At 47.7% G+C, this 25115-nt stretch overlaps 1 protein-coding gene across 2 annotated transcripts in view; it reads left to right on the top strand.

Moving 5' to 3' along the window:
- Nucleotides 1–25115, top strand: part of Fbn3 (fibrillin 3) — a 74412-nt gene that overhangs the window by 5722 nt on the left and 43575 nt on the right. Inside the window, exons 7-22 of one of the 2 annotated variants that reach the window (XM_052754683.1) lie at nt 2364–2561; nt 3110–3235; nt 5897–6049; nt 6301–6483; nt 11663–11887; nt 12847–12972; nt 13385–13513; nt 14530–14655; nt 16260–16385; nt 16846–16971; nt 19091–19216; nt 21300–21422; nt 21560–21682; nt 22702–22827; nt 22929–23051; nt 24856–24978. In XM_052754683.1, coding sequence (XP_052610643.1) covers nt 2364–2561; nt 3110–3235; nt 5897–6049; nt 6301–6483; nt 11663–11887; nt 12847–12972; nt 13385–13513; nt 14530–14655; nt 16260–16385; nt 16846–16971; nt 19091–19216; nt 21300–21422; nt 21560–21682; nt 22702–22827; nt 22929–23051; nt 24856–24978 — 2262 coding nt within the window. The remainder of the gene's footprint in view (nt 1–2363; nt 2562–3109; nt 3236–5896; nt 6050–6300; nt 6484–11662; nt 11888–12846; nt 12973–13384; nt 13514–14529; nt 14656–16259; nt 16386–16845; nt 16972–19090; nt 19217–21299; nt 21423–21559; nt 21683–22701; nt 22828–22928; nt 23052–24855; nt 24979–25115) is intronic. The other variant, XM_052754684.1, reaches the window with a different exon arrangement.

Here is a 25115-nt window from a genome sequence, read left to right as displayed (position 1 = left end):
TGCTCATCCACTCTGCATAGCAGCTATTGCTTTGGAAAAGTTTGTGTTGGGGAGAGGGGGACGGATGGAGAGATGGCTTCACGGTCAAGAGCACTTGCTGCTTTTTCAGAGGACCCAGGTTCAATTCCCAGCATCCACATGACAGCTCACAACTGTCTGTAACTCCATTTCCAGCGGACCCGACACCCTCACACAGACTTGGTAGCACATACCTTTACGAGCTGAGCCATCTCACCAGGCCCCCTTTTTACCTTTTATTTTTTAAAAGGTTTATTTTACTATTTTAAAATTATGTGTATGGGAGAGTATGTGTACATGAATGCAGGTGTCCATAAAGACCAGCAGAAGGCATCAGATCCCCTGGAGCTGGGAGTGGTTGTGAGCTGCTTGATATGGGTGCTAGGAACTGAAGCAAGAACAGTACACACTCTTAATTGCTGAGCCATCTCTCCAGCACCATAAGGAAATCTTTCCTCCCTCCTTCCTTTCCTTCCTTCCTCCTTCTCTTCCTTCCTTTCTTCCTTCCTTCCTGCTTTCCTTCCTTCCTTCCTTCCTTGAGTCTCCTCACTGTGCAGTCCTGACTGGCCTAGAAATGGTTATGTAGACCAAGCTGGCCTTGAACTCACAGAGGTGCACTTTCCTCTGCTCCTTAGTGCTCTGTTTACAGGTGTGCACCACAATTCCAGATTCTTTTTAACTCTTTGAGGGAGGGTTTTGCTGTGTATCCGAAACTGGTCTTGACTTTGTAATCTTTTCACATTAGCCTCTAAAACAGACAAGATTACAGGCATCCACCATCATACCCAGTTGAATCCTAGCTCTTAAAACTGTCCGTTGGTGGATGTGAGTGGGATTGTGCAAACTAAACCAGTTGAAAAGGGCTGGGTGTGGGGTAGAGAGAAGAGGGGTGGAGCTGAGAGTTGATCTGGTCTTGACAGTTGAGGTAAAGACAGTGTATTAGGGGCAGGGAAAGGGAGACCTTGATCTCACTACTAGCTAGGGACCTGCAAGAACCTTAGAAGGCCACTGAGGCTGCCCTATCCATGAGGACTGAGTGCTTGGAGCAGCTGAGGGAGAAAATAGAGGGCAAGGAGAGAGGGGAGCCTGGCATCTCAGGGCAGACAGGAAGCGTGGTGTCTAAAGGGTGCTAAGGACAGCTGATAGGAGGGCAAGACTTGGGCCAGATTTTCATACACAGTTGTCAGAGTCATTTGTGTAGTTGAGGAGCCTAAAGGTGAAGGATATCGGGGCCCTGAAATGATGCCTGTTGTGGGAGACGGCAACAAGGGACAAACTACAGCTGTAGCTTGAGCCACATGGTTTTACTCTGTCTCTAAACATAATAAAGAGGTCTTTGGAGTGACTTGCTGGGGAACACTGGCCTACAGTCTCCCAGAGAGGAGCTACAGGTGAGACTCAGCCCAAGGGCACCCACCTAGAGCCCCCCAGTGAGGGGCTGGGGTTATTGATGGTGGCAAGGGTCAGTTTCTAGGTCGAAGAGAGGCTTGTCATGAATTGGAAGCTGGAGGGGCTGCAGGGTGTGTGCCTGTGTTCTAGAATGTCTTTGGAAGCACTTCAACCAAAAGAGAAAAAATTAGAATATGGACTGTCAAGATGAAGAGGGTGCAGGTCAGTGTGTGGCAGGGGAGGGGGGGCATGGGGGGGAGGGGGGGAGAGGAGGGAGGAGGAGGGAGAAGAGAGCCCAGGGTGGGTGGTGGGCATCAAAGCCCCAGGAGGGCAGGGTACCAAGCTACCTCTGAAGCCCTCCTTTATGCAGGGCCTAGAAAGCAGAGTGGTTGGCTTCTCCTGGGAGGACTGCCCTTGGCATTGTGCCAGCCTGATTATCGGAAAAATCTGAAGGGTGGAGACAAGAAGTCACAAATGGGCCCTTGTGCACTGTGCTTGGGAAAACTGATGCAGCTCCCTTGTGCTAGGCCTGAGGGTCCAGGGACATGGTGCTATGAGAGTCAAGAGGAGATTCGGCAGGGCCAGGTGTGCACTGAAGTGTGAGGTAGGGTCAGGTGTGCACTCAAGTGTGAGGCAGGGCCAGGTGTGCACTCAAGTGTGAGGCAGGCTCTCCTGCCAGGCATCCACTGTCTGTGCTTGAAGGAAGGGCAAGAGAGATCAAGTCTAAGAAGGCTTGAAGATTCTCTTGGAGGTTATTTGTGTGAAGGTACCAAATATTTTGAAGAACGAATAGTAGTTTGTTAGGTAGAAAAGGCATCCTATCAGAAAAAGGAACTAGAAAGACTCATAGGAAAGAAAAAGCCAGATTTGTTGGTATAGAGGCCTGGGCACACATGTAGAGGGCAGTGGGACAGAGACAACTCAAAGCTAGATACTTGTGTCTGCCTGATCCACAGACTTCCAGATGGGGCCCTGCTTCCCCCAAGTGAGACCTGAGGGGTGCCAGCGCCAGCTGACAGGTCTCATGTGTACTAAAGCTCTCTGCTGTGCCACTGTGGGCCATGCCTGGGGACTTCCCTGCCAGCTCTGCCCGGCACAGCCACACCCCTGCCGCCGAGGCTTAATCCTAAATGTTCACACAGGAGCCTGCCAAGGTGAGTTGTGGGGTGAGCAAGGGAGAATGGAGCCCCTAGGGAGCCAGAGCTGAATGGAGATTTCCCCCAACACACACACACACACACACACACACACACACACACACACACACACACACACTCATACACCACACAGCACCACCCACCCACACACGCCATACACACCACACACCACACACGCACACCCCCACCACACAACACAAACACACCATACTACACATGCATACCACACACACACACCTTACCCCCACACACACAGACCACACACACCACACACACCCCATACACATACCACACACACACACCATACCCCCACACACACAGACCACACACACCACACACACCCCCACACACATACCACACACACACACCATACCCCCACACACACAGACCACACACACACACATACCACATACCACACACCACACACACACCCTACACACATACCACACACACACACACACACACACACACACACACACACACACACACACACACCATGAGTTGGTTCTTCTCTCTGACTCCCTTTCTGGAATTTATCCCTGCAGATGTGGATGAGTGCCAAGTCATCTCAGGCCTGTGCCTGGGTGGCAGCTGTCTCAATACAGTGGGCTCCTTCGAGTGCCACTGTCCTGCTGGACACCAGCTCAATATCAGAGGCACCGAATGTGAAGGTGGTATATGTTATGTTATCTTGGCTCCCTGCAGAGGGCTGGAGGGATTGGGCTGATAAGAAGCCTGGCTGTGACCCTGTCTGTCTGTGCAGATCTGGAGGAGTGTCTTAGTGTGCCAGGACCCTGCTCTGGGGGTGACTGCACACACACAATTGGGAGCTGTGTGTGCATCCATCACTGAGGCTTTGTCAGCAGGCTGGATGGAGCCCACTGCCTGGATGCGATGGTCCAAGGGGCAGAAGAGGGGCACAGTGGGCAAAATGCTTCTCTCACCCCAAGACCGTCACTCTGGTCCCTGATCCTCTGCTTTTCTTTTTTTTTGGTTTTTCGAGACAGGGTTTCTCTGTGTAGCTTTGTGCCTTTCCTGGAACTCGCTTTGGAGACCAGGCTGGCCTCGAACTCACAGAGATCCGCCTGGCTCTGCCTCCCGAGTGCTGGGATTAAAGGCGTGCGCCACCACCGCCCGGCTCTCTGCTTTTCTGTACCCCTGTTTCCTCCCATCTAGCATCCAGCCTCTGTGCTCTCACAGACTCTGATCTGGGGGTCCTTTTGACCTTCTTTTGTGTCCTTTAGCAATCTGATCTCCCACCTCAGCCTCTTGATTCCTCTGTTCCCCATCTTCCTACACACAAACATGCTCCCACCATGCCTGTCTGCTTCTCTTGTCCTATGCCCTTTGGGCTCGATGGCCATCTTTACCCTACTATCACACTTTATCCTTAACTTCTGTTCCCCACACACAATTGTCATGAGCTTCCAAATCTAGACATTTTCTGGGGCTCACAAAGCTGCCTAGGAATATGGACGGGGATGGAAGTGGAGGATGGACAGAGCTCTGTTTGCAAGGAAAAGGAGGTGTGGCCCATTCCCCGCATCACCTCAGGTGCCTCAGGCTAGGTCTGTATGAGATACGACTGAGTATATTGTGGTTGGGATTTGTCCAGTTTCCACCTCCAGGGTCCTTCGTAGCTAGCTTAACAGGAGGACCTCAGCATGTCCTCTAGATATCAAGAGATTGATCCAGCTACTCAACAGCAGTTTTTATTTAAACAGAATCCAATTGTCTCCAAACATGGGCTATGATTTGGTCCTGGGTGTTTTTGTTTGTTTGTGTGTGTGTTTGTGTGTGTTTGCCTACATGTATGTCTGTATATCATATGGATGTCTGATACATAAGGATGCCAGAAGAGGGCATTAGATCCCTTGGAACTGGAGTTACAGAGAGTTGTGAGCCAAGTGAAGATCACACACACACACACACACACACACACACACACACACACACACACACATCTGGGAGACACCCCCCCCCCCAGATGCACAGGGTAAAATTAGGATGGTGTGAAAATTGGCATGACTTTCCAGCATAGTGTAGTTCAGGAGCAGCTGCCGGCAGCCTTCTCAGATGGTAGGAGTAGTTTCTCAACCAAAGGACATTAGCTAATATTTTCAGGAGAGAGAAAATATTACTCCCTACAGAGGAGTGTCTGTGATTCTCATGCCAGGGTAACTTCTGGATCAGTTTCTTCAGAGGGCAGTGGCTACTAGAGCATCCACTTGCCCCTTGGGAATGCTTCTCCACACTTCCCTGTGATAGCCAAGGCCAGCAAGCAAGGACTTATGGACATGTTCTCCACATCTCTGCTTGAGTTGGCAACAGGGGCTCCCACCCTTCTAAGAAGTAAGAGGTCTTCCGCATTGTGCTTGAATTCTCCGGGAGGGAGAGGTGCTGGGACTGTGGTCCAGATGAAGCCCAAATTTATCGTCTATAATGATTTAGAAAGCTTTAAAATAGGAGGTACTGAGCAGGGTTTACCCGTGTGTGTGTGTGTGTGTGTGTGTGTGTGTGTGTGTGTGTGTGTGTGTGCCCACGCATGTGCTTGTGGAGGCCAGAGGTCAGCCTTGGGCATTGTTCTTCAGGCACTATCCTTCTTTTTAAATATTTTCCCCAAGGTTCCATAGTGTAATGGTTGTCATGTCTGCTCTACCTGCAGAAGGTCCTGGGTTTGAGCCCCAGCGGAACCATGATTTCTATTGTACTATTTATTGTTTATATTTTGTTATTTATGTGCATGTATCTGTGTGTGTGTATGCCATCTATGTGCAGGTGCCTGCAGAGCCCAGAGAGGGCATCAAGTCCCCTAAAGCTGAAATCACAAGTAGTTGTTAGTCACGCAGTGTGAGTGCTGGGAACTGAACTCAGGTTCTCTGGGAAAGAAGCAAGCCTCTAATCACTGAGAGCATCCCCTGCTTTGACTGCCCTTTTTTGAGCTAGCCTGGAACTCACCAAATTAGCTAGGTTGACTGGCCAGTGAACCCTAGGGATCTACCCCTCTCCACCTCCTCAGTGCTGGGGTTGGAATTGCATGCCATCACACTTAGACTGTTTGCTTTTTGTGTGGTTCTGAGGCTCAAACTCAGATCCTGCGCTTTCCATCTCTCCAGTTCAATGCCAGACTTTTCTTCAGAGTAACACTCTCCTGAGGCACTGTGGGTGCTTGGAGCACCCTCATTTGTAGATGGGAAAACAGAGCTATGACAGGCAAGGAGAGCTGTTCTACTTGTTCTCCTGTTCAAGGAGAGCAGTGCAGGTACCACTGGGATTTGAACCCATCTGTGCCCAGTCTGTGCTAACCAGCCCCACCCTGTATCCTGTTGTAGATCGCCGGGTGGGCACCTGCTTCTCAGTGCTTATCGGGGGTCAGTGTGCTGCAGACCTCACTGGCCACTATACTTACGGACAGTGCTGCTGTGACAAGGGCAGGTGCTGGGCACCTGGTCCATCACCAAAGCTGTGTCCCCCACGGGGTTCTGGTGAGTGATAGTTTGAGCTTATATTGTGGGTGGGATCAATAGCCTGGCTTCAGATTGTGTTCTATTATTTATTATTGTTGTTATTATTATTATTTTATTATTGTGTGATGGGAGGACCATACATGTACATGCATGTGGAAGTTAGAAAACAATTATGTGAAGTTGATTCTCTCCCTCTAGCTTTACTCAAGTTTTCAGGCCTGCAAGGTAAGCACCGTGGGTCACTGGCCTTCAGACTCGGTTCTTTGCAGGTGAATTCCTGAGACTGTGTGCCCAAGGGCTCCCACTGCTACCTGCCTATGCAGACCTCTTCCCTGGACTCTCAGAAGTTGGATTCAACAACCTGGGGCCTGCCCTGAGGCCAGCACAACACAACCCCCATGGTTCCCGTGGGCATGTAGTCCCCACACTGATCTCTGGCAACTCCAACAACGGTGAGCCCTAGTGGGGTATGGGGGTTTCAAAAACTAGGGCTGGGCTTGAGTGTGAGGAAGCAACCCTGAAGAAGGGAAGGAGGCTTCTCTTTGATGGAGTTGGGGTTTTGGATAAGGAGTCCCAGGGTGAAATTATAGTTGAACTTCCATATCTACTATTTAAATTAATCTTAGAAAATATTTAGAAAGGAAACATCTTTATTAAGTATATACCAACTGTTTTCTTTGTTTTATAAATAATGTATAAGAACTATTTGAATGAACTGGCCCTTCCAGAGATCCCAGTTGGGGGCCTACAACTGCCTGTAACTCCAACTCCAGAGAATCCAATGCCCTCTTCTGGCCTCTGAGGGAACTGTACACATATGTGTATATACACATGGGCATAAAAAAAGTAAATCTTTTAAAAAAAATAGATATTTGCACATACATTCACACACCCAACCACACACATACACAGTCACACATAAATTCTCTCTCTCTCTCTCTCTCTCTCTCTCTCTCTCTCTCTCTCTCTCTCTCCCTTTCTCGAGTACACATGCACAAGGAGAATATTAGCATAACATTATATTGTATCAGGAACTATAAGTTATCTATTACTATTTGAAGTCCACATGAGGGACCTGGGGAATGTGTCTCAGTTGGTAGAGTCTTTCCTAACACATGTGAAGCCATGAGTTTCTTCTCCTGCCCAATGCACTGCATAAAACAGTCATGGGAGTACACATTTGTTATCTGAGTACTGGGATTTGAAGTTCAAGGTCATCCTCAGCTGCATAGTTAATACAGAGCCAGCCTCGGCTTTGTGAGATGCTGTCTCTAAACAAAAACTAAATAAGGACCTTGGAGATGACTCAGTTGTTGAAGTGTTTGCTCTGCAATGAGGACCTGAGTTCAGTCCCCAGAACCCATACATTTAAAAATCCAGATGTAGCGACATGGATTTGTAATTCCAAAGAGACAAGAGGATCCCCAGGGCTCACTAGCCAGCCAGCCTAGCCTAATTGGTAAGCCCTGGGTCCAGTGACAGACTCTGCCTCAAAAAAAAAAAAATAATAAGATGAGGGACTAGAGAGAGGGCTCAGTAGGTAAAGAACTTGATGTGCAGGAGTGAGGGCTTGAGAGATTTCCAGAACCTACATAAGCAGAACACAGCAGCACACATCTGTAATCCCAGTGAGTGCTCCTGCCGTAATATGGGAGAGAGAGGAGGGTCTTCAGAAGCTCGGGGTCATCAGCCTGGTGATGTGAGACCCTGTCTCCAACAAAGCGGAAGGGGCAGCAGACTGGCACAGCATCCACACGTGCACCTCATCTTATTGTTTGAGGCAAGGTCTCTCACTGGACCTTGAGCTCATCAATAGCATACACACACACACACACACACACACACACACACACACACACACACACATACACACACACACACACACACTAAATGTGCCTGTGAGAGACATTTTAGACTCAAACCCTAGTAAGGAGTCTTACTCTACACTGAGGCTCTGCACCCAAGGTGAGGGCCCAGTCCTGAGGTGGGTGTCTAGGCAAGCTCAAACAAGAAGATGGTGTCTGAGCCAGACATGTCAAAGACTCTTTTGGTGTCAGAGCCCAGAGGCAAAGCCCAGGCTCTGGGTGGGTGAGGGGCTTCTGGTGCTTAGGTATCCCTGTTGACTCCACTGCAAACACAGCCACTCTGAACCAGATCATGGACATCTGTCACCACTTCACCATCTTGTGCCTCAGTAGTTGCTGCCCTCCCACCCCTTCCAGCTGCCACCGTGAATGCAACTTGGGCTATACCTATGATTTACATGGAGAATGGATCAGCAAGGTGTGGCTGGGTGGGCACTACCCAAATGGGCTCAGGGTCTTTTGTGCAAAGATGTGAGCAAGTGTGCCAACAGTGCCATGGTAACTGTGCTAACACTCCTGGTTCCCACTACTGCCATTTTTATGAAGGTTTCTAGGCCATACTAACCAAGGAGGTGTATGTGGGTATGACCATCCATCCATTATCCACATACCCACCCATGTACCCACCAAACCACCTGTCCATTCACCCATCCATCCATTCACCCAACCCTTTATCCACCCACCCATCCACTCATTCCTCTATGCACTCATCCATCCACACATCTGCTCACCCACACATCCATCCTTCTGTCCACACATCCATCCATCCATCCATCCACCCACCCACCATCCATCCACCCACCCACCCACCATCCATCCATCTGCTCATCTACCTACCCATATAGCCAAATATCTATCGCCCATTGATCTACCCATTTACCAGGCTACTCATCCCTTATTTGTCACCCGTCCGTCCACCTAGCAACCACCTACACTTCTACCCCTCTCTCCATTCACCCATCCATCCATATGACCATCCTACCCATCTTCTATTCATCCGCCCATTCATTTATCCAAGAGTGGAGGAAATGAGGAGAGGGGGCCTGGTCAGGGGAAGATGATGATGCCTTCTGACTGCCTGTGATTTCCTCCCCACAGATATGGATGAGTGTATCATCCATGGTGACCTTTGCCACCTAGGCTGCCATATCAACAGAGAGGGCAGCTTTCAGTGTGTGTGCCATGCAGGTTTCAGGCTCAGCCCTGATGGGAGGAGTTGCAGGGGTGAGGTGAGGGTGTATGGGAGAGTAGGCTGTTGATGTGCCCAGGGTTCTGCAGATCTTGAACAGCTAATCACGGCTGCTGTGAGCTCAAGGAGGTCAGCATTCCATGTTGCTCCCAATTCTTACTCCTTTTCTGTCCTTCTCCCACAGCATCCCCTGAGCCTTGTAGGAAGTGATATGGACAGCCCAGCCATGGCCAGACACTCAACAGTCCTTTAGTCTTAGTGCAGTTCTTATGCTTGCTTCTGTGTTTTCTTTCTTTTGTCTGTGTGTTTGTATGTGTATGTACATGTTTACACATGAGGGTCCACATGTCTGGGCCAGTATGTGTGCGTGTTTGCTGGAAAGGACAGCAGAGAACAGCCTCGGGTGTAGTTCCTAGGGAACCATCCACCTTGGGTTTTTTTTTTTTTATTTATTTACCTATTTATTTCTTTTTATTTAAATTAAAATATTTTGACTTTTAATTATTATTTTGTGTAGGGGGAAGGGAGCACTTGCATGCATATGGATATCACTTTGTGGAGTCTGCTCTCCCTTTCTGTCTTTACATATGTTCTAGGGATGGAAATCGGGGTTTCAAGCTCGGGTCATCAGGCAGCAAGCCCCTTCACTCACTGATCCATCTCACCACATCCCTGACCTTTGAAGCTCAATGCCAGTAGCATCCCACTGCCCCATAATTGGTGTCAAAGGTCTCTGGGTAGCCAACCTTCTCAGGCATGTCCAGCTTTACCACCTAAGGGCTATATGTGCCCCATGATGGCTATTAATGTCTCCCAAAACATTTGTAGGTGATGTCATGTTGCAATGTCAAAAGGATGGATGCCCTTTAATCTAGATGCTAATGGGATATTTTATTTCCATATTCCATGTATGCGGTTAGGTGGGCTCACTGGCTCTTCTGGCCACTTCTTAGCCAAAACAATTTGTCAGCTAGTAGGAAAACTTATTCTGCCAGTACATCTTTACCTTAGTTCCTTCAGCCTGTTTGTAGCCCCCTCATGGGCTCTTTTCCTCGTCAGTAGACTGATGGGTCCTTATGACTCTTCTTGGGTTTATTTGCTTGCTTTTGAAAAATGCTCAGTGCATTGGGGAAATGGCTCAGTGAGTAAAGTACCTGCCACTCAAGCATGAAAACCTGGATAAAAAAAAAAAAAAAACCACGCGTAGTATCATGCAGGACAGGTGGGTCCTGGGGCTTCACTGGCCAGCCAGTCTAACTGAGTCTTCAGCTCTGGATTCAGTGAGAGACCCTGTCTCAAAATAAAAAATAATGTGGAGAGTGATTGAGTAAGATATCCAACACTGGCCTCCAACCACATATGTACCCACACATGCATGCCCACATGAACTTGTACACATACATATAATACACACACACAGTGTTAGGACAGTTTTAGATTCACAGCAAAAGTTGGTCTGGGGAGATAGCTCAGTGAAACACATGAAAATGGTGGCCGCCAGTAATCCCCACACGGGGGAGGCAGACAGGGGAACTCCTGAATAAGCTAGCTAGCTACACTTGCCTTCGACCTCTGAGTTCAGCTATAAATCCTGACCTCAATAAACAAAGTGGGGAGTGGAGAGAAAGACACACCAATATCAAGCATGTATGTGTGCTACACAACCACACAGGCAAAAAAAAAAAAAAACTGAATAAAGCCCTCTGCATTATGTAACCCATCTTGTCCTAAGTGCCCAGCATCACCACCATCGGCGTCTTGCAGCCAGAGCCACAACTCTGTTATATTGACACATCATCACGATCACCTCTGGGTTCCCATGAGACTCACTCTCAGGGATGTACAGGCTCTGTGGAGAAGCATACAATCATGCATTGCTTGACAAAGGGAGTACATCTTGAGAAATGGACCACTTGGTATTTTTTATATTGTCTCAACATTTTAGATCTTGTTTCACGTATGTGTGGCATATGTCAATCACTTTATGCTGTCTCTTGGTGCAGTAGAAGTCAAGGTTAGTGAGAATGACTTAGTTTTAGAATTTGCCGAGGACATTCCCAGCCCCTCAGTGATGGATTCTAAGCAAATTCTCTACTGTTGAGCCATGTCCCAGCTCCTAACTGGCAGATTCTAGACAGGTACTCCATTACCAGGCCCTCACTGGAAGATTCTAAGCAGGTGCTCTACTGCTGACCAAAACCTCTATCCATATTCTAGTATATTCTATTCTAGAATATCCTAGTATATTCTAGTCAGAGTCTCTACCACTGAGCCACATACCCAAGACCTTCACTGAGGGTTCTAGGCAGGAGTTCTACTGCTGAACTACAGCCTCAGCCCTCCTCTAGGCATTACTTTGAAATGTAAATGGATGGAGTTACTTAGAATAATACATAGTACATCCTAAGCACCCAGGCAGCGAGGTGACATCAGACTTCAGCATGAGAAAGCCACGTCTTTTCGCCCTTTGAATCTATCTTTGTTGGGGGTAGGTGTCTCAGGCAAGTGATACCAACTGACAAGTGTGCCGAAGTGTGACAAGGATAGGACCCAGTGATCAACCATTCCTCTGTGCAGATGTGAGGTTGGGGCTGTGTTTCCTGCGTTGGGGTGAGGAAGACTGTGGAATTCCCCTGCCTGGCAAGTACCAGATGGATGTCTGTTGCTGCTCCATCGGGACCTCATGGGGAGCTGAGTGCAAAGTTTGCCCAGAGCCCAGCTCCCCAGAATTCTCCAGCCTGTGTCCCCAAGGGCTGGGCTTTGCCAGCCAGGACTTCCTGTCTGGCCGACCCTTCTATAAAGGTTAGTCTGGGGAAGGGCACACCAAAGGAGAAGGTCTTGGAAGGAAAAGAAAGTTGGTAAAGGGCAGCATGGGCAAAGGCCTGATGGTACGAAGCATTATTTGCAGAAAGGACGTTTAGTATCCAAGGCATGGTGATATAAGACTGTCATCCCAGCACTCAAGAGGTAGAGGCAGGAGGACTAGAAATTCAAGGTCAGCTTGGGTTGGGCTATAGGAGACCCTTTTAGGACAAATCAAAAAGCAGGGTGACCTTTTGATGAAATGTTTGCCCTGCAAGCATGAGAACCTGAGTTCAGTGCCCAGCACCTGTGTAAATTGCTGAGTACAGGTTAAACGAGTATAATCTGACAGCTGACCAGACAGGGACAGACAGGCACATCCCTGGGGCTCACTGGCCAGCCAGCCTAGGTCAGTCCCAGGCCAGTGAGAAAACTTGTCTGAAAAAACAAAGATGATTTTTTTCCTCCTCAAAGCTCCTGAAGAACAACAGTTAAGACTGTATTCTGGCCTCCACATGCACACCCACACGCACACACACACACACGCACACACACACACACACACAAAGTGTGGTGGTACATGCCTGTCAAGCCAGTACTTGAGAAGTAGAAGCAGGAATTCAAGGTCGCCCTTGGCTGTATAGTGAGTTTGGTACTGTGTAAAAAAAGAAAAAGAGGGGATATCTCAGTGGGTAGAGGCACTTTCCTCTCAGCTGACAATGAGTTCAATCCTCAGGGCACACATAGTGGAAGGAGAGAACCAACTCTCAAATTTTTTTCTGACCTCCACAGCATGTGCACCCAGACACATGCACAAAACAAATAAATATGAAAGACTTGTAAGAGAGAGATGTTAGCAAGCTCAAGAGGTAAGAACCTAGGGAGGGCTTAGTGTGTGAATCCCAGACTGAAGACCTTCGGTGTGGTGTAGCCAACCTTGTTTATACTCTGTACTCCAGATGTGAATGAGTGCAAGGTGTTCCCTGGCCTGTGCACACATGGCACCTGCCGTAATTCCATGGGCAGCTTCCACTGCTCCTGTGACAAAGGTTTTACCCTGGATGCCCAAGAGAGGAACTGTACAGGTAGATGCCACTCCCTCCCCGTCTGTTGAGGACAGGTCATGTATACAGGAATTCATGTGAGGGGTCCCTGAATTGGATGTGAAGACAAGGCTCAGTCTTTAGTCTCCTCTTAGATACCCACTGATGAGCTGTGTGGCCTAAGGCAGCTCATCACCCTGTCTGGGCTGCAGGATCTCTACTGTCTCTATGGAGGGCTGGCCAAGATTACCTCTGAAAGGAAATTTCTTGCCCCTTTTCTGTGTTCACCTGAGGCACTTCTTCCCGGACTCAGCTCAGTTTCTTGGGGTTCCTGGGTAGCCCCTCATGTCTACAGAGACCCAGCCCCCTATGTCCTCTTACTTGAAACCCGTGGTCAGTGCATCCTCATGTCTGCACACACAGACCTCTGGCCCGTGCATCTCTGTCCCCACAGACATCGATGAATGTCGGATCTCCCCTGACCTCTGCGGCCAGGGTACCTGCGTCAACACCCCAGGCAGCTTCGAGTGTGATTGTTTTCCTGGTTTCACTAGTGGCTCTTTACTGATGAAGAACTGCATGGGTGAGTGGTGGCAGGGTGAGGGCCAGAAGAGCCATGGGCAGGGTGGATGGCCAGAAGAGGGGTGGTGAGTATGCTGCTGTGTAGATATGAGGAGAAGCTTCGGTGTGCCATTGTACTGCCGTGGGATACTGTCATTAGGAGAGCACATTGAGAATGGGTGCTTTATGGGAAATGGATAGGACTACCCCCCAGAGAAGCTATTTAAGAAGACTCTAGCTTGGGCATGATGGCATAGACTCATAATTCCATCCCTCAGGAGGCTAGGGCAGGAGGATTGCTAATTCTAGGCCAACCTGAGCTACATAACAAGACCCTTTCTCCAAAATAAAAGAGGCCCCCATCATTCAGTGAACAGTTCACACACATCCACTGGATTGGGGTAATGCAGAGAGCTTAGGCACCAAGGGCTTTGTGACTTTATGGGAAGACAAATGAAGTTGGTCTTGAAGGGTTAAAAAAGGCACAAAGTTGGGTGAAGTCAGGAAGGGAGTTGTAACTGGGAGTAAATTCTCAAAGAACTAGTTTAAAAAACATTCCTCAAGAAAACAAAATTACTATATGGTCCTATAGGAATGTACATCCCAGGGGATGTACCTACTCTGTGAGGTTGGGAAGGTGGCCGAGGAGAGTGGGAGTCAATGGGGTAGAGAGAGCTGAGAGGTGGCTGAGAGGTGGGGTGAGTGAGGTGGCTCAGTGGGTAAGGTTCTTGAGGCCAAGCGTAAAGACCTGAGTTTGGTCTCTGGAATCATACAAGGAGAAAAGGAACTGCCACAAGTTGTCCGCTGTGACCTCCACACACATGCCACATGGCTGGAGGAGCAGCGTGTGTGGTTGTAAGGAGATGACATGGAGGCCAGAAGGACACATGCAAAGCCCTGGGATGGGTGTGAGGTAGACAGATGTGTACGGCTGGAATGCAAACAGGGTGGGATGAAGGAGGTACCACACAGAGGAGCTTCCTGAATCATCCATCCTTGGGTCAGCATCACCAGCCTGCTGTCTTTCCACATGTCCAGATGTAGATGAATGTGCCAGGGACCTGCTGCTCTGCCAGGGAGGTACATGCATCAACACAGAAGGGAGCTATGAGTGCCACTGTCCCTCTGGACGTGAGCTGAAGGCCCAAGGCACTGCCTGTGAAGGTGAGCTTGCAGCAAGGTGTGCAAGAGAGTGGCAGGGTCTGGCACATGCTCACATCTGTGTGTCTATCCAAATTCACAGGGTAAATGTGAGATGGTGAAGTGCATTTGTGTGTCTCTGAAGATGACCCTGTGTGTGTGTGTGTGTGTGTGTGTGTGTGTGTGTGTGTGTGTTTGCATCCATGAGATTTGTGTGTTCATGTGAGTGTGAAATGTCAACATATATGCATGAGTAGTGGGGTGTATATTTGTGTCTCTATGTGTGCAAGGGAGTGAGGTGGTTAATATTGTTCACCTGACAGGATCTTGAATCACCTAGGAGACAAACCTCTGGCATGTCTGTGAGGAGTTCAAATTCCTAGATTAAGTTAATTGAGGTGGGAAAGCCCAGCCTGAATGTAGGTGGCATCATCTCCTCGTCTGGAGTTCTGGACTGAATAAAAAGGAGAAAGGGAGCTGAACGCCAGTATGCATCTTGCTCTGTTTCCTATGGATGCAGCATGACCAGCTGCCTTTTGCTCCTGTCACCATGACTACCCTTCCTTGATGGACTGTACCAACTGGGAGCCTCAATAAATGCTTCTGTCAGATATCTTGTCACAATGATGAGGAGAGTAACAAATACAAGTGGGAACTGTGTCTGTGAACACACCTATGTGAATATCTATGAGACTGTGTCTATGCAAAAGCAGATGTGTTTGTGAATCTGTGTGGAGGTGTGTGTGGCTGTACAAGGACAAATTTTTGCATTTGAGTATGTGTGCACATGGATGAGCCTGTAGGAGGACAAAAGTGTGAATACATCAGCAATGGCAGGCCTATGTATTTGCATGTGAGTGGACCGTGTGTGTGTGTGTGTGTGTGTGTGTGTGTGTGTGTGTGTGTGTGTACCTACAAGAGGATGTGTGGGGTTCTGATGCATGTTAATACAAGGGATATACATTCATATTTGAGATTCTCCTTTCTGTGACCAAGGCTGTGGTCCCACAGTCTGAATGGGTACAAACCATCCTGGCAGGGAAGCCATGGCAACAGGAGCAACTAGCCACATTGTATCCACAGTCAGGAAGCAGAGAGTGATTAAGAAATGCAGCTGAGTTATAAAAATCTCAAGGCAGGTCCACAATGACCCACTTCCCCTAGTGAGGCTCACCTCCTAACGGTTTCACAGCCTTCTCAACTAGCACCACCAGCCTGGGACCAAGTGTTCAATCACAAGAATATATGGTAAGTGTGAGTAAGTATAAGGATGTGTTTCTGTGTGCATTTATGTAAGCACACACAGTAGGAATGAATGTATCTGAGTGTGTCTGGGTGTGGGTGCATATTTGCACAAGGATGACTGTGTGAGTATAAGGTGTGTTTGTATCATGCACATAGTGTGAGTATGTTTCTTTGGGTGGATGCATGTGTCTACAAAAGTGCATGAGTTGGGTTGTGCATGATGAAAGGAATGTTTGTGAGCAGACAGGCAGTCAAAGGGTAGGGTGCTGATGCAAGCTGCCAGAGTGAGCTCATTTGGGATGTGTGTGATGGCAGACAGGGGATGAGGGACAGTACAGGCTGCTCCTTCACTCTGTCACTAGCCATATGTGTTCCTCCCACAGACATCGATGAATGCACTATGAGTGAGAGCCTCTGTCCCCATGGCCAGTGCATCAATGTCATTGGTGCTTTCCGTTGCTCCTGCCACACCGGCTTCCAGAGCACTCCTGATGGCCAGGGCTGCGTGGGTGAGACTATACCATCCCTTGGATACTCTCTGCAGTTCCCTGTGCAACACAGTCCCTCCCAGCCTTACTTCCATACTCCTCTTAGTTCCTGACCCTAATTCAGCCCAAGTTCACCAACCTGGTTCCCTCTGTCTGCCCTTGCAGACATCAGTGAATACCAAGTCCAGAACAGTGACTATGTAGTGCAGTACATGAACACGGAGGGAAGCTTCCAGTACAGCTGTTGGCAGGATGCCCAATAGGAGGGCATGCACAGCACAGTGGGTGTGACCTACTCCCTCTGCTTAGGATGTGAGCACCAGAGAAGGCCTGGGCTAGACAGCAACCTCACCAGAACCCTGCATAGCACAAAGCCAGGCATGATCAGCCGGATCCCAAATACCTAGGCCCTGGAAAAGACCCTGAACTCTTCCTATGTTCCTGTCCACCTTCAACCCATCCCCTATTCTTGCTTCTAAAGATGTGGATGAATGTGAAGACAACCTAGGCATCTGTGGAGAAGGCCAGTGTACCAACATGCCAGGATCTTACCATTGCATTTGTTATGACGGCTTCTCAGCCTCACCAGACATGAAGATTTGTGTAGGTAAGCAGCTGGGTGGTTAGGGACACACGATGAACACATCTCTTCATAGCCTGTGTGATTCTGTCATAGAAGCAGAGATCCGCCCCCAAACTTATTATGCACCTTTGCATTTATTGAACATTCACCATATGTCCAACACCTATCAGAGACTCACACTTCTTCCACGGGTTGTGCATTAATCTAACTACAGGCAAAGGGCTGTCGGTTGGTTGGTTGGCTGGTTGGTTGGTTGGTTGGCTGGTTTAACCAAAGATGTTGAGCATTGTTCAAAACAGAACGGTTTGTCGATCTCTATTTGAGGACCTCCCCAAAGCTATTTGGATAGCACAAATCCCTGTCTTCACCTGGCCACAGGCAGTCCTTCCACCTGGGGAGTGGATGTATACTGGGCACCCTGTCAGGGCAGAGCTGAGCTAAAACAGGCAAGTTCTAGGTGGTAACAACCCACCAAAGTCTTTTCCGAACCTAAGAGGTTCAGCTAGTAGGCATGTCAGAGAACACCTTTTAGAAGGTGCTAATGAGAAAATACAATTGAGGAAATACTTTTACCCAGAAGACATGCCCTGCTTTTTAACATAACAGAACATCACCTACAAAGGACATCATCATACTCCAGAACTGTGCAATTGAGTTACCCACCCCACAAAAATTTCAAACCAAATCTCATAGTGTTTATGATTTTATTTGGGGCCATGCCCATAACTATCCTACATGTAATCCATAAACCAAGGGTTAGACACCCCAGAACACCATCCAAACACATGTTGGCCTAAAAGCATTGGCAAAACCTGGCTAGCTTTGTGAAATGTAGGTGAGTGTGTAAGGCCTCTTTCCTATGCTTGGGGTGTGAGGACCAGAGAGGAAAACCTGGCTGTCTTTGTGAAATACAGCACTTATTACATATATTCGACCACTTATTCCTTTGGGGAACACATGCAAGGTGTGGTCCATGAAAAATGCACTGCAAGATGCCCACAGAAGACTTATAACTACCCTGACCTGGACAGCAGGTCGCTCTTCAGTGACAGGGGCCTAAGGGTGAAGACCAGGGGATCGGAAGATAAAGACAATAGGAAAGTTTGGGACCAGGAGGTCTTGCACAAGCTACGTCTCATACCTATCGAGTCTATTAAGAAGGACAGCGTCTTATATATAGTTTGCATCAGGGGAACGGGACAGAGTCAGCCAAAAACCATCATGCAGTGGGGCGAAGTCAGCACAAAGCTAGTCAAACAATGTTACACAAAGGGAACATAGGAGATCCCAAGTACATCGCAGACTGAAAACACAGCAGCCTTGGGGCCTTCAGAGGGAAAAGTCAAGTTTCCAGGAACTGAAACCTTAACTCTTTCGAAGTGTTGGCCTTAGACCCAGACTGAACCTTGCCAAGTATGCCACTGGGCAAGGACACAGAACCAGGTTCCATTAGTCCTTTCATCAGGCCTCTGAGAAAACCTTGGATCAGCCTGACTCACAACACTACCTAATGGTAGTCCTAGAGGGAGTGCTCAACCTATTTTGGTAATTTGTTTCTTTCTGTTGCTGTGATAAAAATCCTAATAAAAATCAACTTAGGGGATAAAAGAGTCTATTTTAGCTTGTAATTTCAGGTTAGAATCCATCTTTCTATGTTGGAGGTAAAGGCAGGAGCTTCAAATACAGGGTGGTAGTATGACATCCACAGTTAAGACTAGAGAGAAGTGAAAACCTGCATGCTCACATGCTTGCCTACTCATCTCCATTTCTCTACTCTTACATAGTTCAGGACCATCCATCCCTGCCTAGGGAATGATGCCACTCACAGTGATCTGGGTCTTCCCACATTAGTAAACTTAATTAAGACAATCTCCTACAGATATGCTCACAGGCCAATGCAATGTAGACAGTCCTTCATGGAAGCTGTCTCCCTAGGTGATGCTAGGTTGTGACAAGTTGATGATCAAAACTAACTATCACATTTTTCTTTGCAGACACCCATAGAGCCTAGTAGGAGATTCTCCTGTATGGCAGTCTACTGGGGAATACTGATGGTCTCCCTCATGTGGCCTGCCTCCCCTCCCTATCCCTATTCCTCTCCCATCACCCAGTCCTCATAACTCATACCCTCTCCCCACCACAGATTTGAATGAGTGCGACATGAATCCCTACCTCTGTCTCCACGGGAACTGTGAGAACACAAAAGGATCCTTTACCTGTCACTGCCATCTAGGCTATATCATCAGGGAGGGAGCTACAGGCTGCTCTGGTGAGTGAAAAGTCATCCAGGTGGAGCTGGAGAGATCCAAAGAGCTAGCTTGAAGATCGTTAGCACTGTCTCCATGCCTTAGGACAGAAGGCAACCTGAACTCATTCTTACAGTTTCCACTAATGAGATCTCTTGGCAATAAAGTACCCTTGGGAGCCTCTTAAATAGCTCAGTCGAGGGAACCCCAAAGGAGAGAGCAGCATCCCCAAAGCAAGCAAGCCAGATGGTTTTTGCACGATACAGGGATTAGCATTTAAACATCTAACTAGTTAGAGAATTCACATCTCAGATCAAATACAAATTAGCACACACATGGTGACTTAGAACCCCAGGATATATTCTCGCTCCAGAATTACAACTAGGAATCTGGAATCAAGGCATGGGCAGGGTTGGTTTCTTCTTGGTACAGAGAGAGAGAGAACCTGCCCTAGGCATCTCTCCAACTTCTGGCTGTTGTTGGTAATCTGTGGTGGAATTTGATTCATAAGAACATTACACCCACTGATGTCTTTATACTTGCCTGGTGTTCTCTGTTTGTCTGTGCCCAAATTCCCCTCTTAGAAGAGCTAATTGGATCAAGATACAAAACAATCCATGATAATGCTGTAGCTCAGTGACATCTACAAAGATCATTTTTAACTAAAGTCACATTCATAGATGTGAGAGGTCGTAATTCTCTCTCTCTTTCTGTGTGTGTGTGTGTGTGTGTGTGTGTGTGTGTGTGTGTGTGTGTGTGTGTATGTGGTGTTGTACCTGCAAAGATACAAATGTGTTTTTGTGGGAGGGGTATATGTTCAAGTGGATGTGTGTGCTTACAGAGACCATAGGTCAACCTTGTGTCATTCCTCATATCTACCCTGCTTTTTTGAGGCAGGGTCTCTCACTGAACTTGAGGCAGGACAATTAGGCTAGGCTGGCTAGCCAGTGAAAGTGAAGAAATCTTTCTATCTCTGCTTCTCCAGAGGTAGGATTATAAGCATACACCACCATGCTCGACTTTTTATGTGGGTGCTAGAGATTGAACTCAAGTCCTTAAGGTTATATAGCAAGCACTTAACCAACTGAACTGTCTTGCCAGCCCACACAATTCTTTAAACATTTTGTTTACTTATGTATGTATGTATGTATGTATGTATGTATGTATGTATGTATTTTGAAGCACCCAGGACCTTTCTCATGCTAGGCACATACTCTACCACTGAGCTGCACATCCAGTCAAACTCCCTTACTTCTTTGAAGTTATTAGGGTTGATATAAAATTTTATTTTAAAATATATTTATAATCGAACATAGTGGCTCACATCTGTCATTCCTGTACTCTGGAGATTGAGGCAGAAGGGTCTCAAGTTCCAGGCCAACCTGTTCTACATTGCGCGACCATGTCTCAAAATGATAAAATAAAGGGCTTGGGTATGGCTCAGTGCTAGAGACCCTGCCTAGAGTGTGCAAATCCCTAAATTCAATGACCAGGCTCTATGAAGACAGACAGACAGACAGACAGACAGAGATGGATGGATGGATGACATATAACTTCTAGAAAATTTGATGAATGAAAAATGATAGACAGAAAATTTGATGAATGAAAAATGATAGACAGACAGACAGATACCTTTAAACTGATGGATGATAGACAGATGATAGAGAACTACCTTTAGAAAAATGAATTGATGGATGAATGAAAAATAAAATATATTCTTGCAAGTCAAAATGAGGAACTATATAGAAAAATATTTATTTAGTAAACAGTGGCTCACACAGGTAGCATATGTCCATTGCAGAGTTGGTAAGAGTGCTTCAAAACTGATACAGAATTGGAAAACCTGATATAGATAGGAATCCTGGTTTAACTGTTCACTGGATAATTACACTTAATGTCTACCATAGTTCTCTCACGCTACATGCTACTAAAATCGTTTCTGAGGGATGCTAAGAGTCAGGCCTAGTGGGCTTGGGGCTGCTTTCTTGGGCTATAGAGGAAAATGGAAGGCCCTTAGGTCACCACTCATCCATTCATCTTTCTATTGCTGCTTCTCTGAGTCTTCCCTGCTGTGACTGTTTCCTCCAATATTCCCTCTCCCCTCAGATGTGGACGAATGTGAGTTTAGGAGACACGGTTGTGACAGGCACGCCTCCTGTCTCAACATCCCTGGGAGTTTCAGCTGTAGGTGCCACCCAGGCTGGGGTGGGGATGGCTTCAAATGCCACGGTGAGTACCTTGGGATAGGATTAAGGGTGGAGGACTAGGAGATGGTTTGTGGGGACCATGTAGGGCTGGGACTGGAGAGGCAGCCTCCCCACAGCCTCAGTGCACATACCAGGGGATCCCGGCTCTATCTGCTGCAGACCTGGATGAATGTGCCATCCAACAGCATCGTTGTGACCCAAATGCCAACTGCCTCAATACTGTGGGCTCTTACCACTGCACCTGCCAACCAGGATTTGTTGGAGATGGCTTATTCTGTGAAGGTGAGGGAAGGGCAGGGCCTGAATGGGACAACACAGTGCCAGGGTTGTCTTCCCTTGCCCCATGGGTACTAGAGAGTCTGTCCTTAGCCCCCAGAGCCACTGTCTGCATGCCCACCTGTCCTGTCTCTTGGTTACCATCTTTTTTCTTGCTATTTTTTTAGTTATTATTATTACAGTGTGTGTGTGTGTGTGTGTGTGTGTGTGTGTGTGTGTGTGTGTGTGTGTTTGTGTGTGTGTGTGTGTGTGTCTACAAATTTGTGGGAGGATGCACTCATGTGCAGGTACACATATACATGAGTGTGTGTGGAGGCCAGAGGTTAACTTCAAGTACCCTTCCTCAGGAGTCATACACCTTGGGCTGTTGGTTGGTTATGGGTTTTCGTTTGGTTGGTTTGTTGGTTGGTTTGGTTTAGCTTTCAGTTGTTGTTGTTGTTTGTTTGTTTTGTGTTTTGTTGTGTTTTGTTTTCTTTTGTTTTGAGGCAGTTTTTCTGGTTGGGACCCCTAGGACTTGCCAATTAAAGCTATGATTGTTGGCCAGTGATCTCCAGGGATCCAGGGATCTCCATCTCCCCAGAATGGATTACACATTTGTGCCCTCACACCTGCCTGTTTTCACCTGGATGCTGGAGTCAGATGGATTTTTACATTAGTAACAATTAGTATGGCAGGCACTTTACCAACTGAGCCATCTCCCCAGCCCTTTGCTCCCCAGTTCTTCCATCGCTAGTTTTTCTTTATATTCTACACCACCATAGTCAATCTAATCCTCTTCTTATTTCCTTGGTTGTGACTAAGTCCCCTGTGTGCAGCCGGCTGGAGTCTATGTGTCAGTGGTCACCTTTTTACTTCTAATCCCCCATCTTGGTTATCTGCCTATTCTGAGTTAGCATCTGAGTTCTGAGGGCTCCCACTTGGGATTCTGGGTGAGAGTAAATGGTTAAATCCCTGGTACTTCCTGCCCATCCAGTGTGGGTCCTAACCTAGTTGGTCACCAGCCTATGTTCTTCATGGTCCCTCAGACAAGGATGAATGCATGGAGAATGTGGGCCTCTGCGAGAACGGACAGTGCCTCAATGTACCTGGCGGGTACCACTGTGAATGTGATATGGGCTTCAGCCTTACCAAGAACCAGCTGGCCTGCTGGGGTAAGTCTCAGCCTAGCCCTGTCCAGCTCAGCAGTGTGTGGAGTGGGCAAGTTTCCAGAGCATACTATCAAGCATAGTAGGCTGAAATGAGGTCCCTGCAGATGTGGACGAGTGTGCTCTTGGGAACTTGTGCGTGTTTGGGAATTGTGAAAACCTGCCTGGAATGTTCCGCTGCAGCTGTGATGATGGCTATGAGCTGGACCAAAGTGGAAGCAACTGCACAGGTATGGAGTCGGCTTGGCTGGGGAGTAAGAGCACAGGACTGAGAGTAGGGGCCACAGCTTGCTCCCACACTACACTCACCTTGACTTCTCTTCTAGAATAGTTTCCATCGCTCCCTTTGTGTATATGTACATATTTGGGGGTATGTACATACGTATATGCGTCTGGTATATGTGTGTGCTGAATGTGCACATGAGGCCAAAGGAGGATGTCAGGCATCCTGCTCTATCACTCTCCATCCTTTTCCCTTGAGACAGGGTCTGTAGCTGAGCCTGGAGCAAGGCTGGCAGCCAGAGAGCTGGAGCAATCCTCCTGTCTCCACGATTAGCCCTCCTATTACAGGAGAGTATTCAAGCTCTTTACATTGATGCTGAGAATTTGAACCCAGGTCCTTGTGCTTACATGAGTGCTCTTACTCACGTAGGCAATTTCTTCAGCCTTATCACTCCTTTATTTTAAAATTTTGTTCTTAGATTTATTTATTTTATATGTATGAGAGTTTTGCCTGAATGTGTATAAGTGTACCACATGCATGCCTGGTGCCCATGGAGGATAGAAGTTAGAGATGGTTGTGAGCCACCATGTGGGTGCTGGGAACTAAACTCAGGTCCTTTGCAACAGCAACAAGTGCTCTTAACTAGCGAGCCATCTCTCCATCCCCACTTTCTGTTTTTAATCATCGTGATTTATTGCTGTTTAGTTTCATTTCTGGTGATTGATAAAATATCCTGACAACAAGCAACTTAGGGGAGAAAGAAGTCAATTTCCACTCACAAGTCTGGGTTATAGTCTACCACTGTGGGCTAGTCACAGCAGCGGGAGCTTGAGACAGCGAATCATATCACATCCGCATCAAAGAGCAGAGAGAGAAGAAACGCATGCATACCTGCTTCCTTGCTTGTGCTCAGCTCCATTTACCACTCTTATAAGAGCTTAGGGAATGGTACAGCTTGGTCTTCCCAAATCAATTAATTTAACCAATACATTGTCCTCAGGCATGCCCTCAGGACAATCAGTATAGACAGTCCGTCACTGAAACTCTCTTCCCATGTAATTCTAGGTTGTGTCAAGTTGATCATTAAAACTAACCATCCCAGCACTCGGGAGGCAGAGCCAGGCGGATCTTTGTGAGTTCGAGGCTAGCCTGGTCTCCAAAGCGAGTTCCAGGAAAGATGCAAAGCTACACAGAGAAACCCTGTCTCGAAAAACCAAAAAAAAAAAAAAAAACTAACCATCTCAATTGCCCTCTCACCATCCCTTGAGCAAATGCAGTGAATAAATGAAGTACCCTCTGCACCACACCTGCTAAAATGGTCCCCTACCCCAGCGTCTTTAATAACAAACAGATGATAAAAATTTTCAGCATTTTAAATAGGTGTCTTTTGCCACCACTAAGCTTTCTCACAGATGAAATGTAAATAGATAAGCTCAGTCATGTGTCAATAAAACTTTACTGATACAACCAAGCAGTGGGCCACATTTGGCCCTTAGAGTGGTTTTCCAACCCCTGGCTCAAAGGTGTTTTCTAAATCTTAGTTTCATATGTTGGCTCTGGGAAACTCAGGATGGGATAATGTGGAAGGAGATAAACCTAGGCCAAATGGAACTGAGCAGAGGAAGGGAGAGGGCTGAATGGCTAGGGCAGACTCTTGAGACCATGTCCTGTTTAGTGTCATCCTAGGGAAGGACAAACATTCATACTCCAGCACCTGAGTGGGCCCACTGAGATCTGTGGCCACTCAGGAGAGAGGGAGGGATAGGGTGCAGTGAGGGCTCCTAGCTGACAGTGGTGTGTGTCCCTCACAGATGTTGATGAGTGTGAAAATCCTGCGAACTGCATCAATGGCCTGTGTGTTAACACCCCTGGCAGCTACCTCTGCAACTGCCCCCAGGACTTTCAGCTTAACCCCAGTGGAGTGGGCTGTGTTGGTGAGTCTACACCTGCCAGCAGCTGGGGAACTCAGGAGTCAGTGTTGCTGGCTGGGCTATTGTCTGGGCCACTCTGGGTGTCAGCTTGTAAAGATCTTCCTGCTCCCAACAGGCAGGACAACTGTGGGCTGGGAAGT

Source organism: Peromyscus californicus, unplaced genomic scaffold (genome assembly GCF_007827085.1).
Source record: "Peromyscus californicus insignis strain IS unplaced genomic scaffold, ASM782708v3 Scaffold_2__1_contigs__length_46816999, whole genome shotgun sequence".
In the NCBI taxonomy this organism is placed as follows: domain Eukaryota; kingdom Metazoa; phylum Chordata; class Mammalia; order Rodentia; family Cricetidae; genus Peromyscus; species Peromyscus californicus.
The sequence above is the reverse complement of the archived record's forward strand: the minus strand, read 5'-3'. Positions and strand labels throughout refer to the sequence as shown.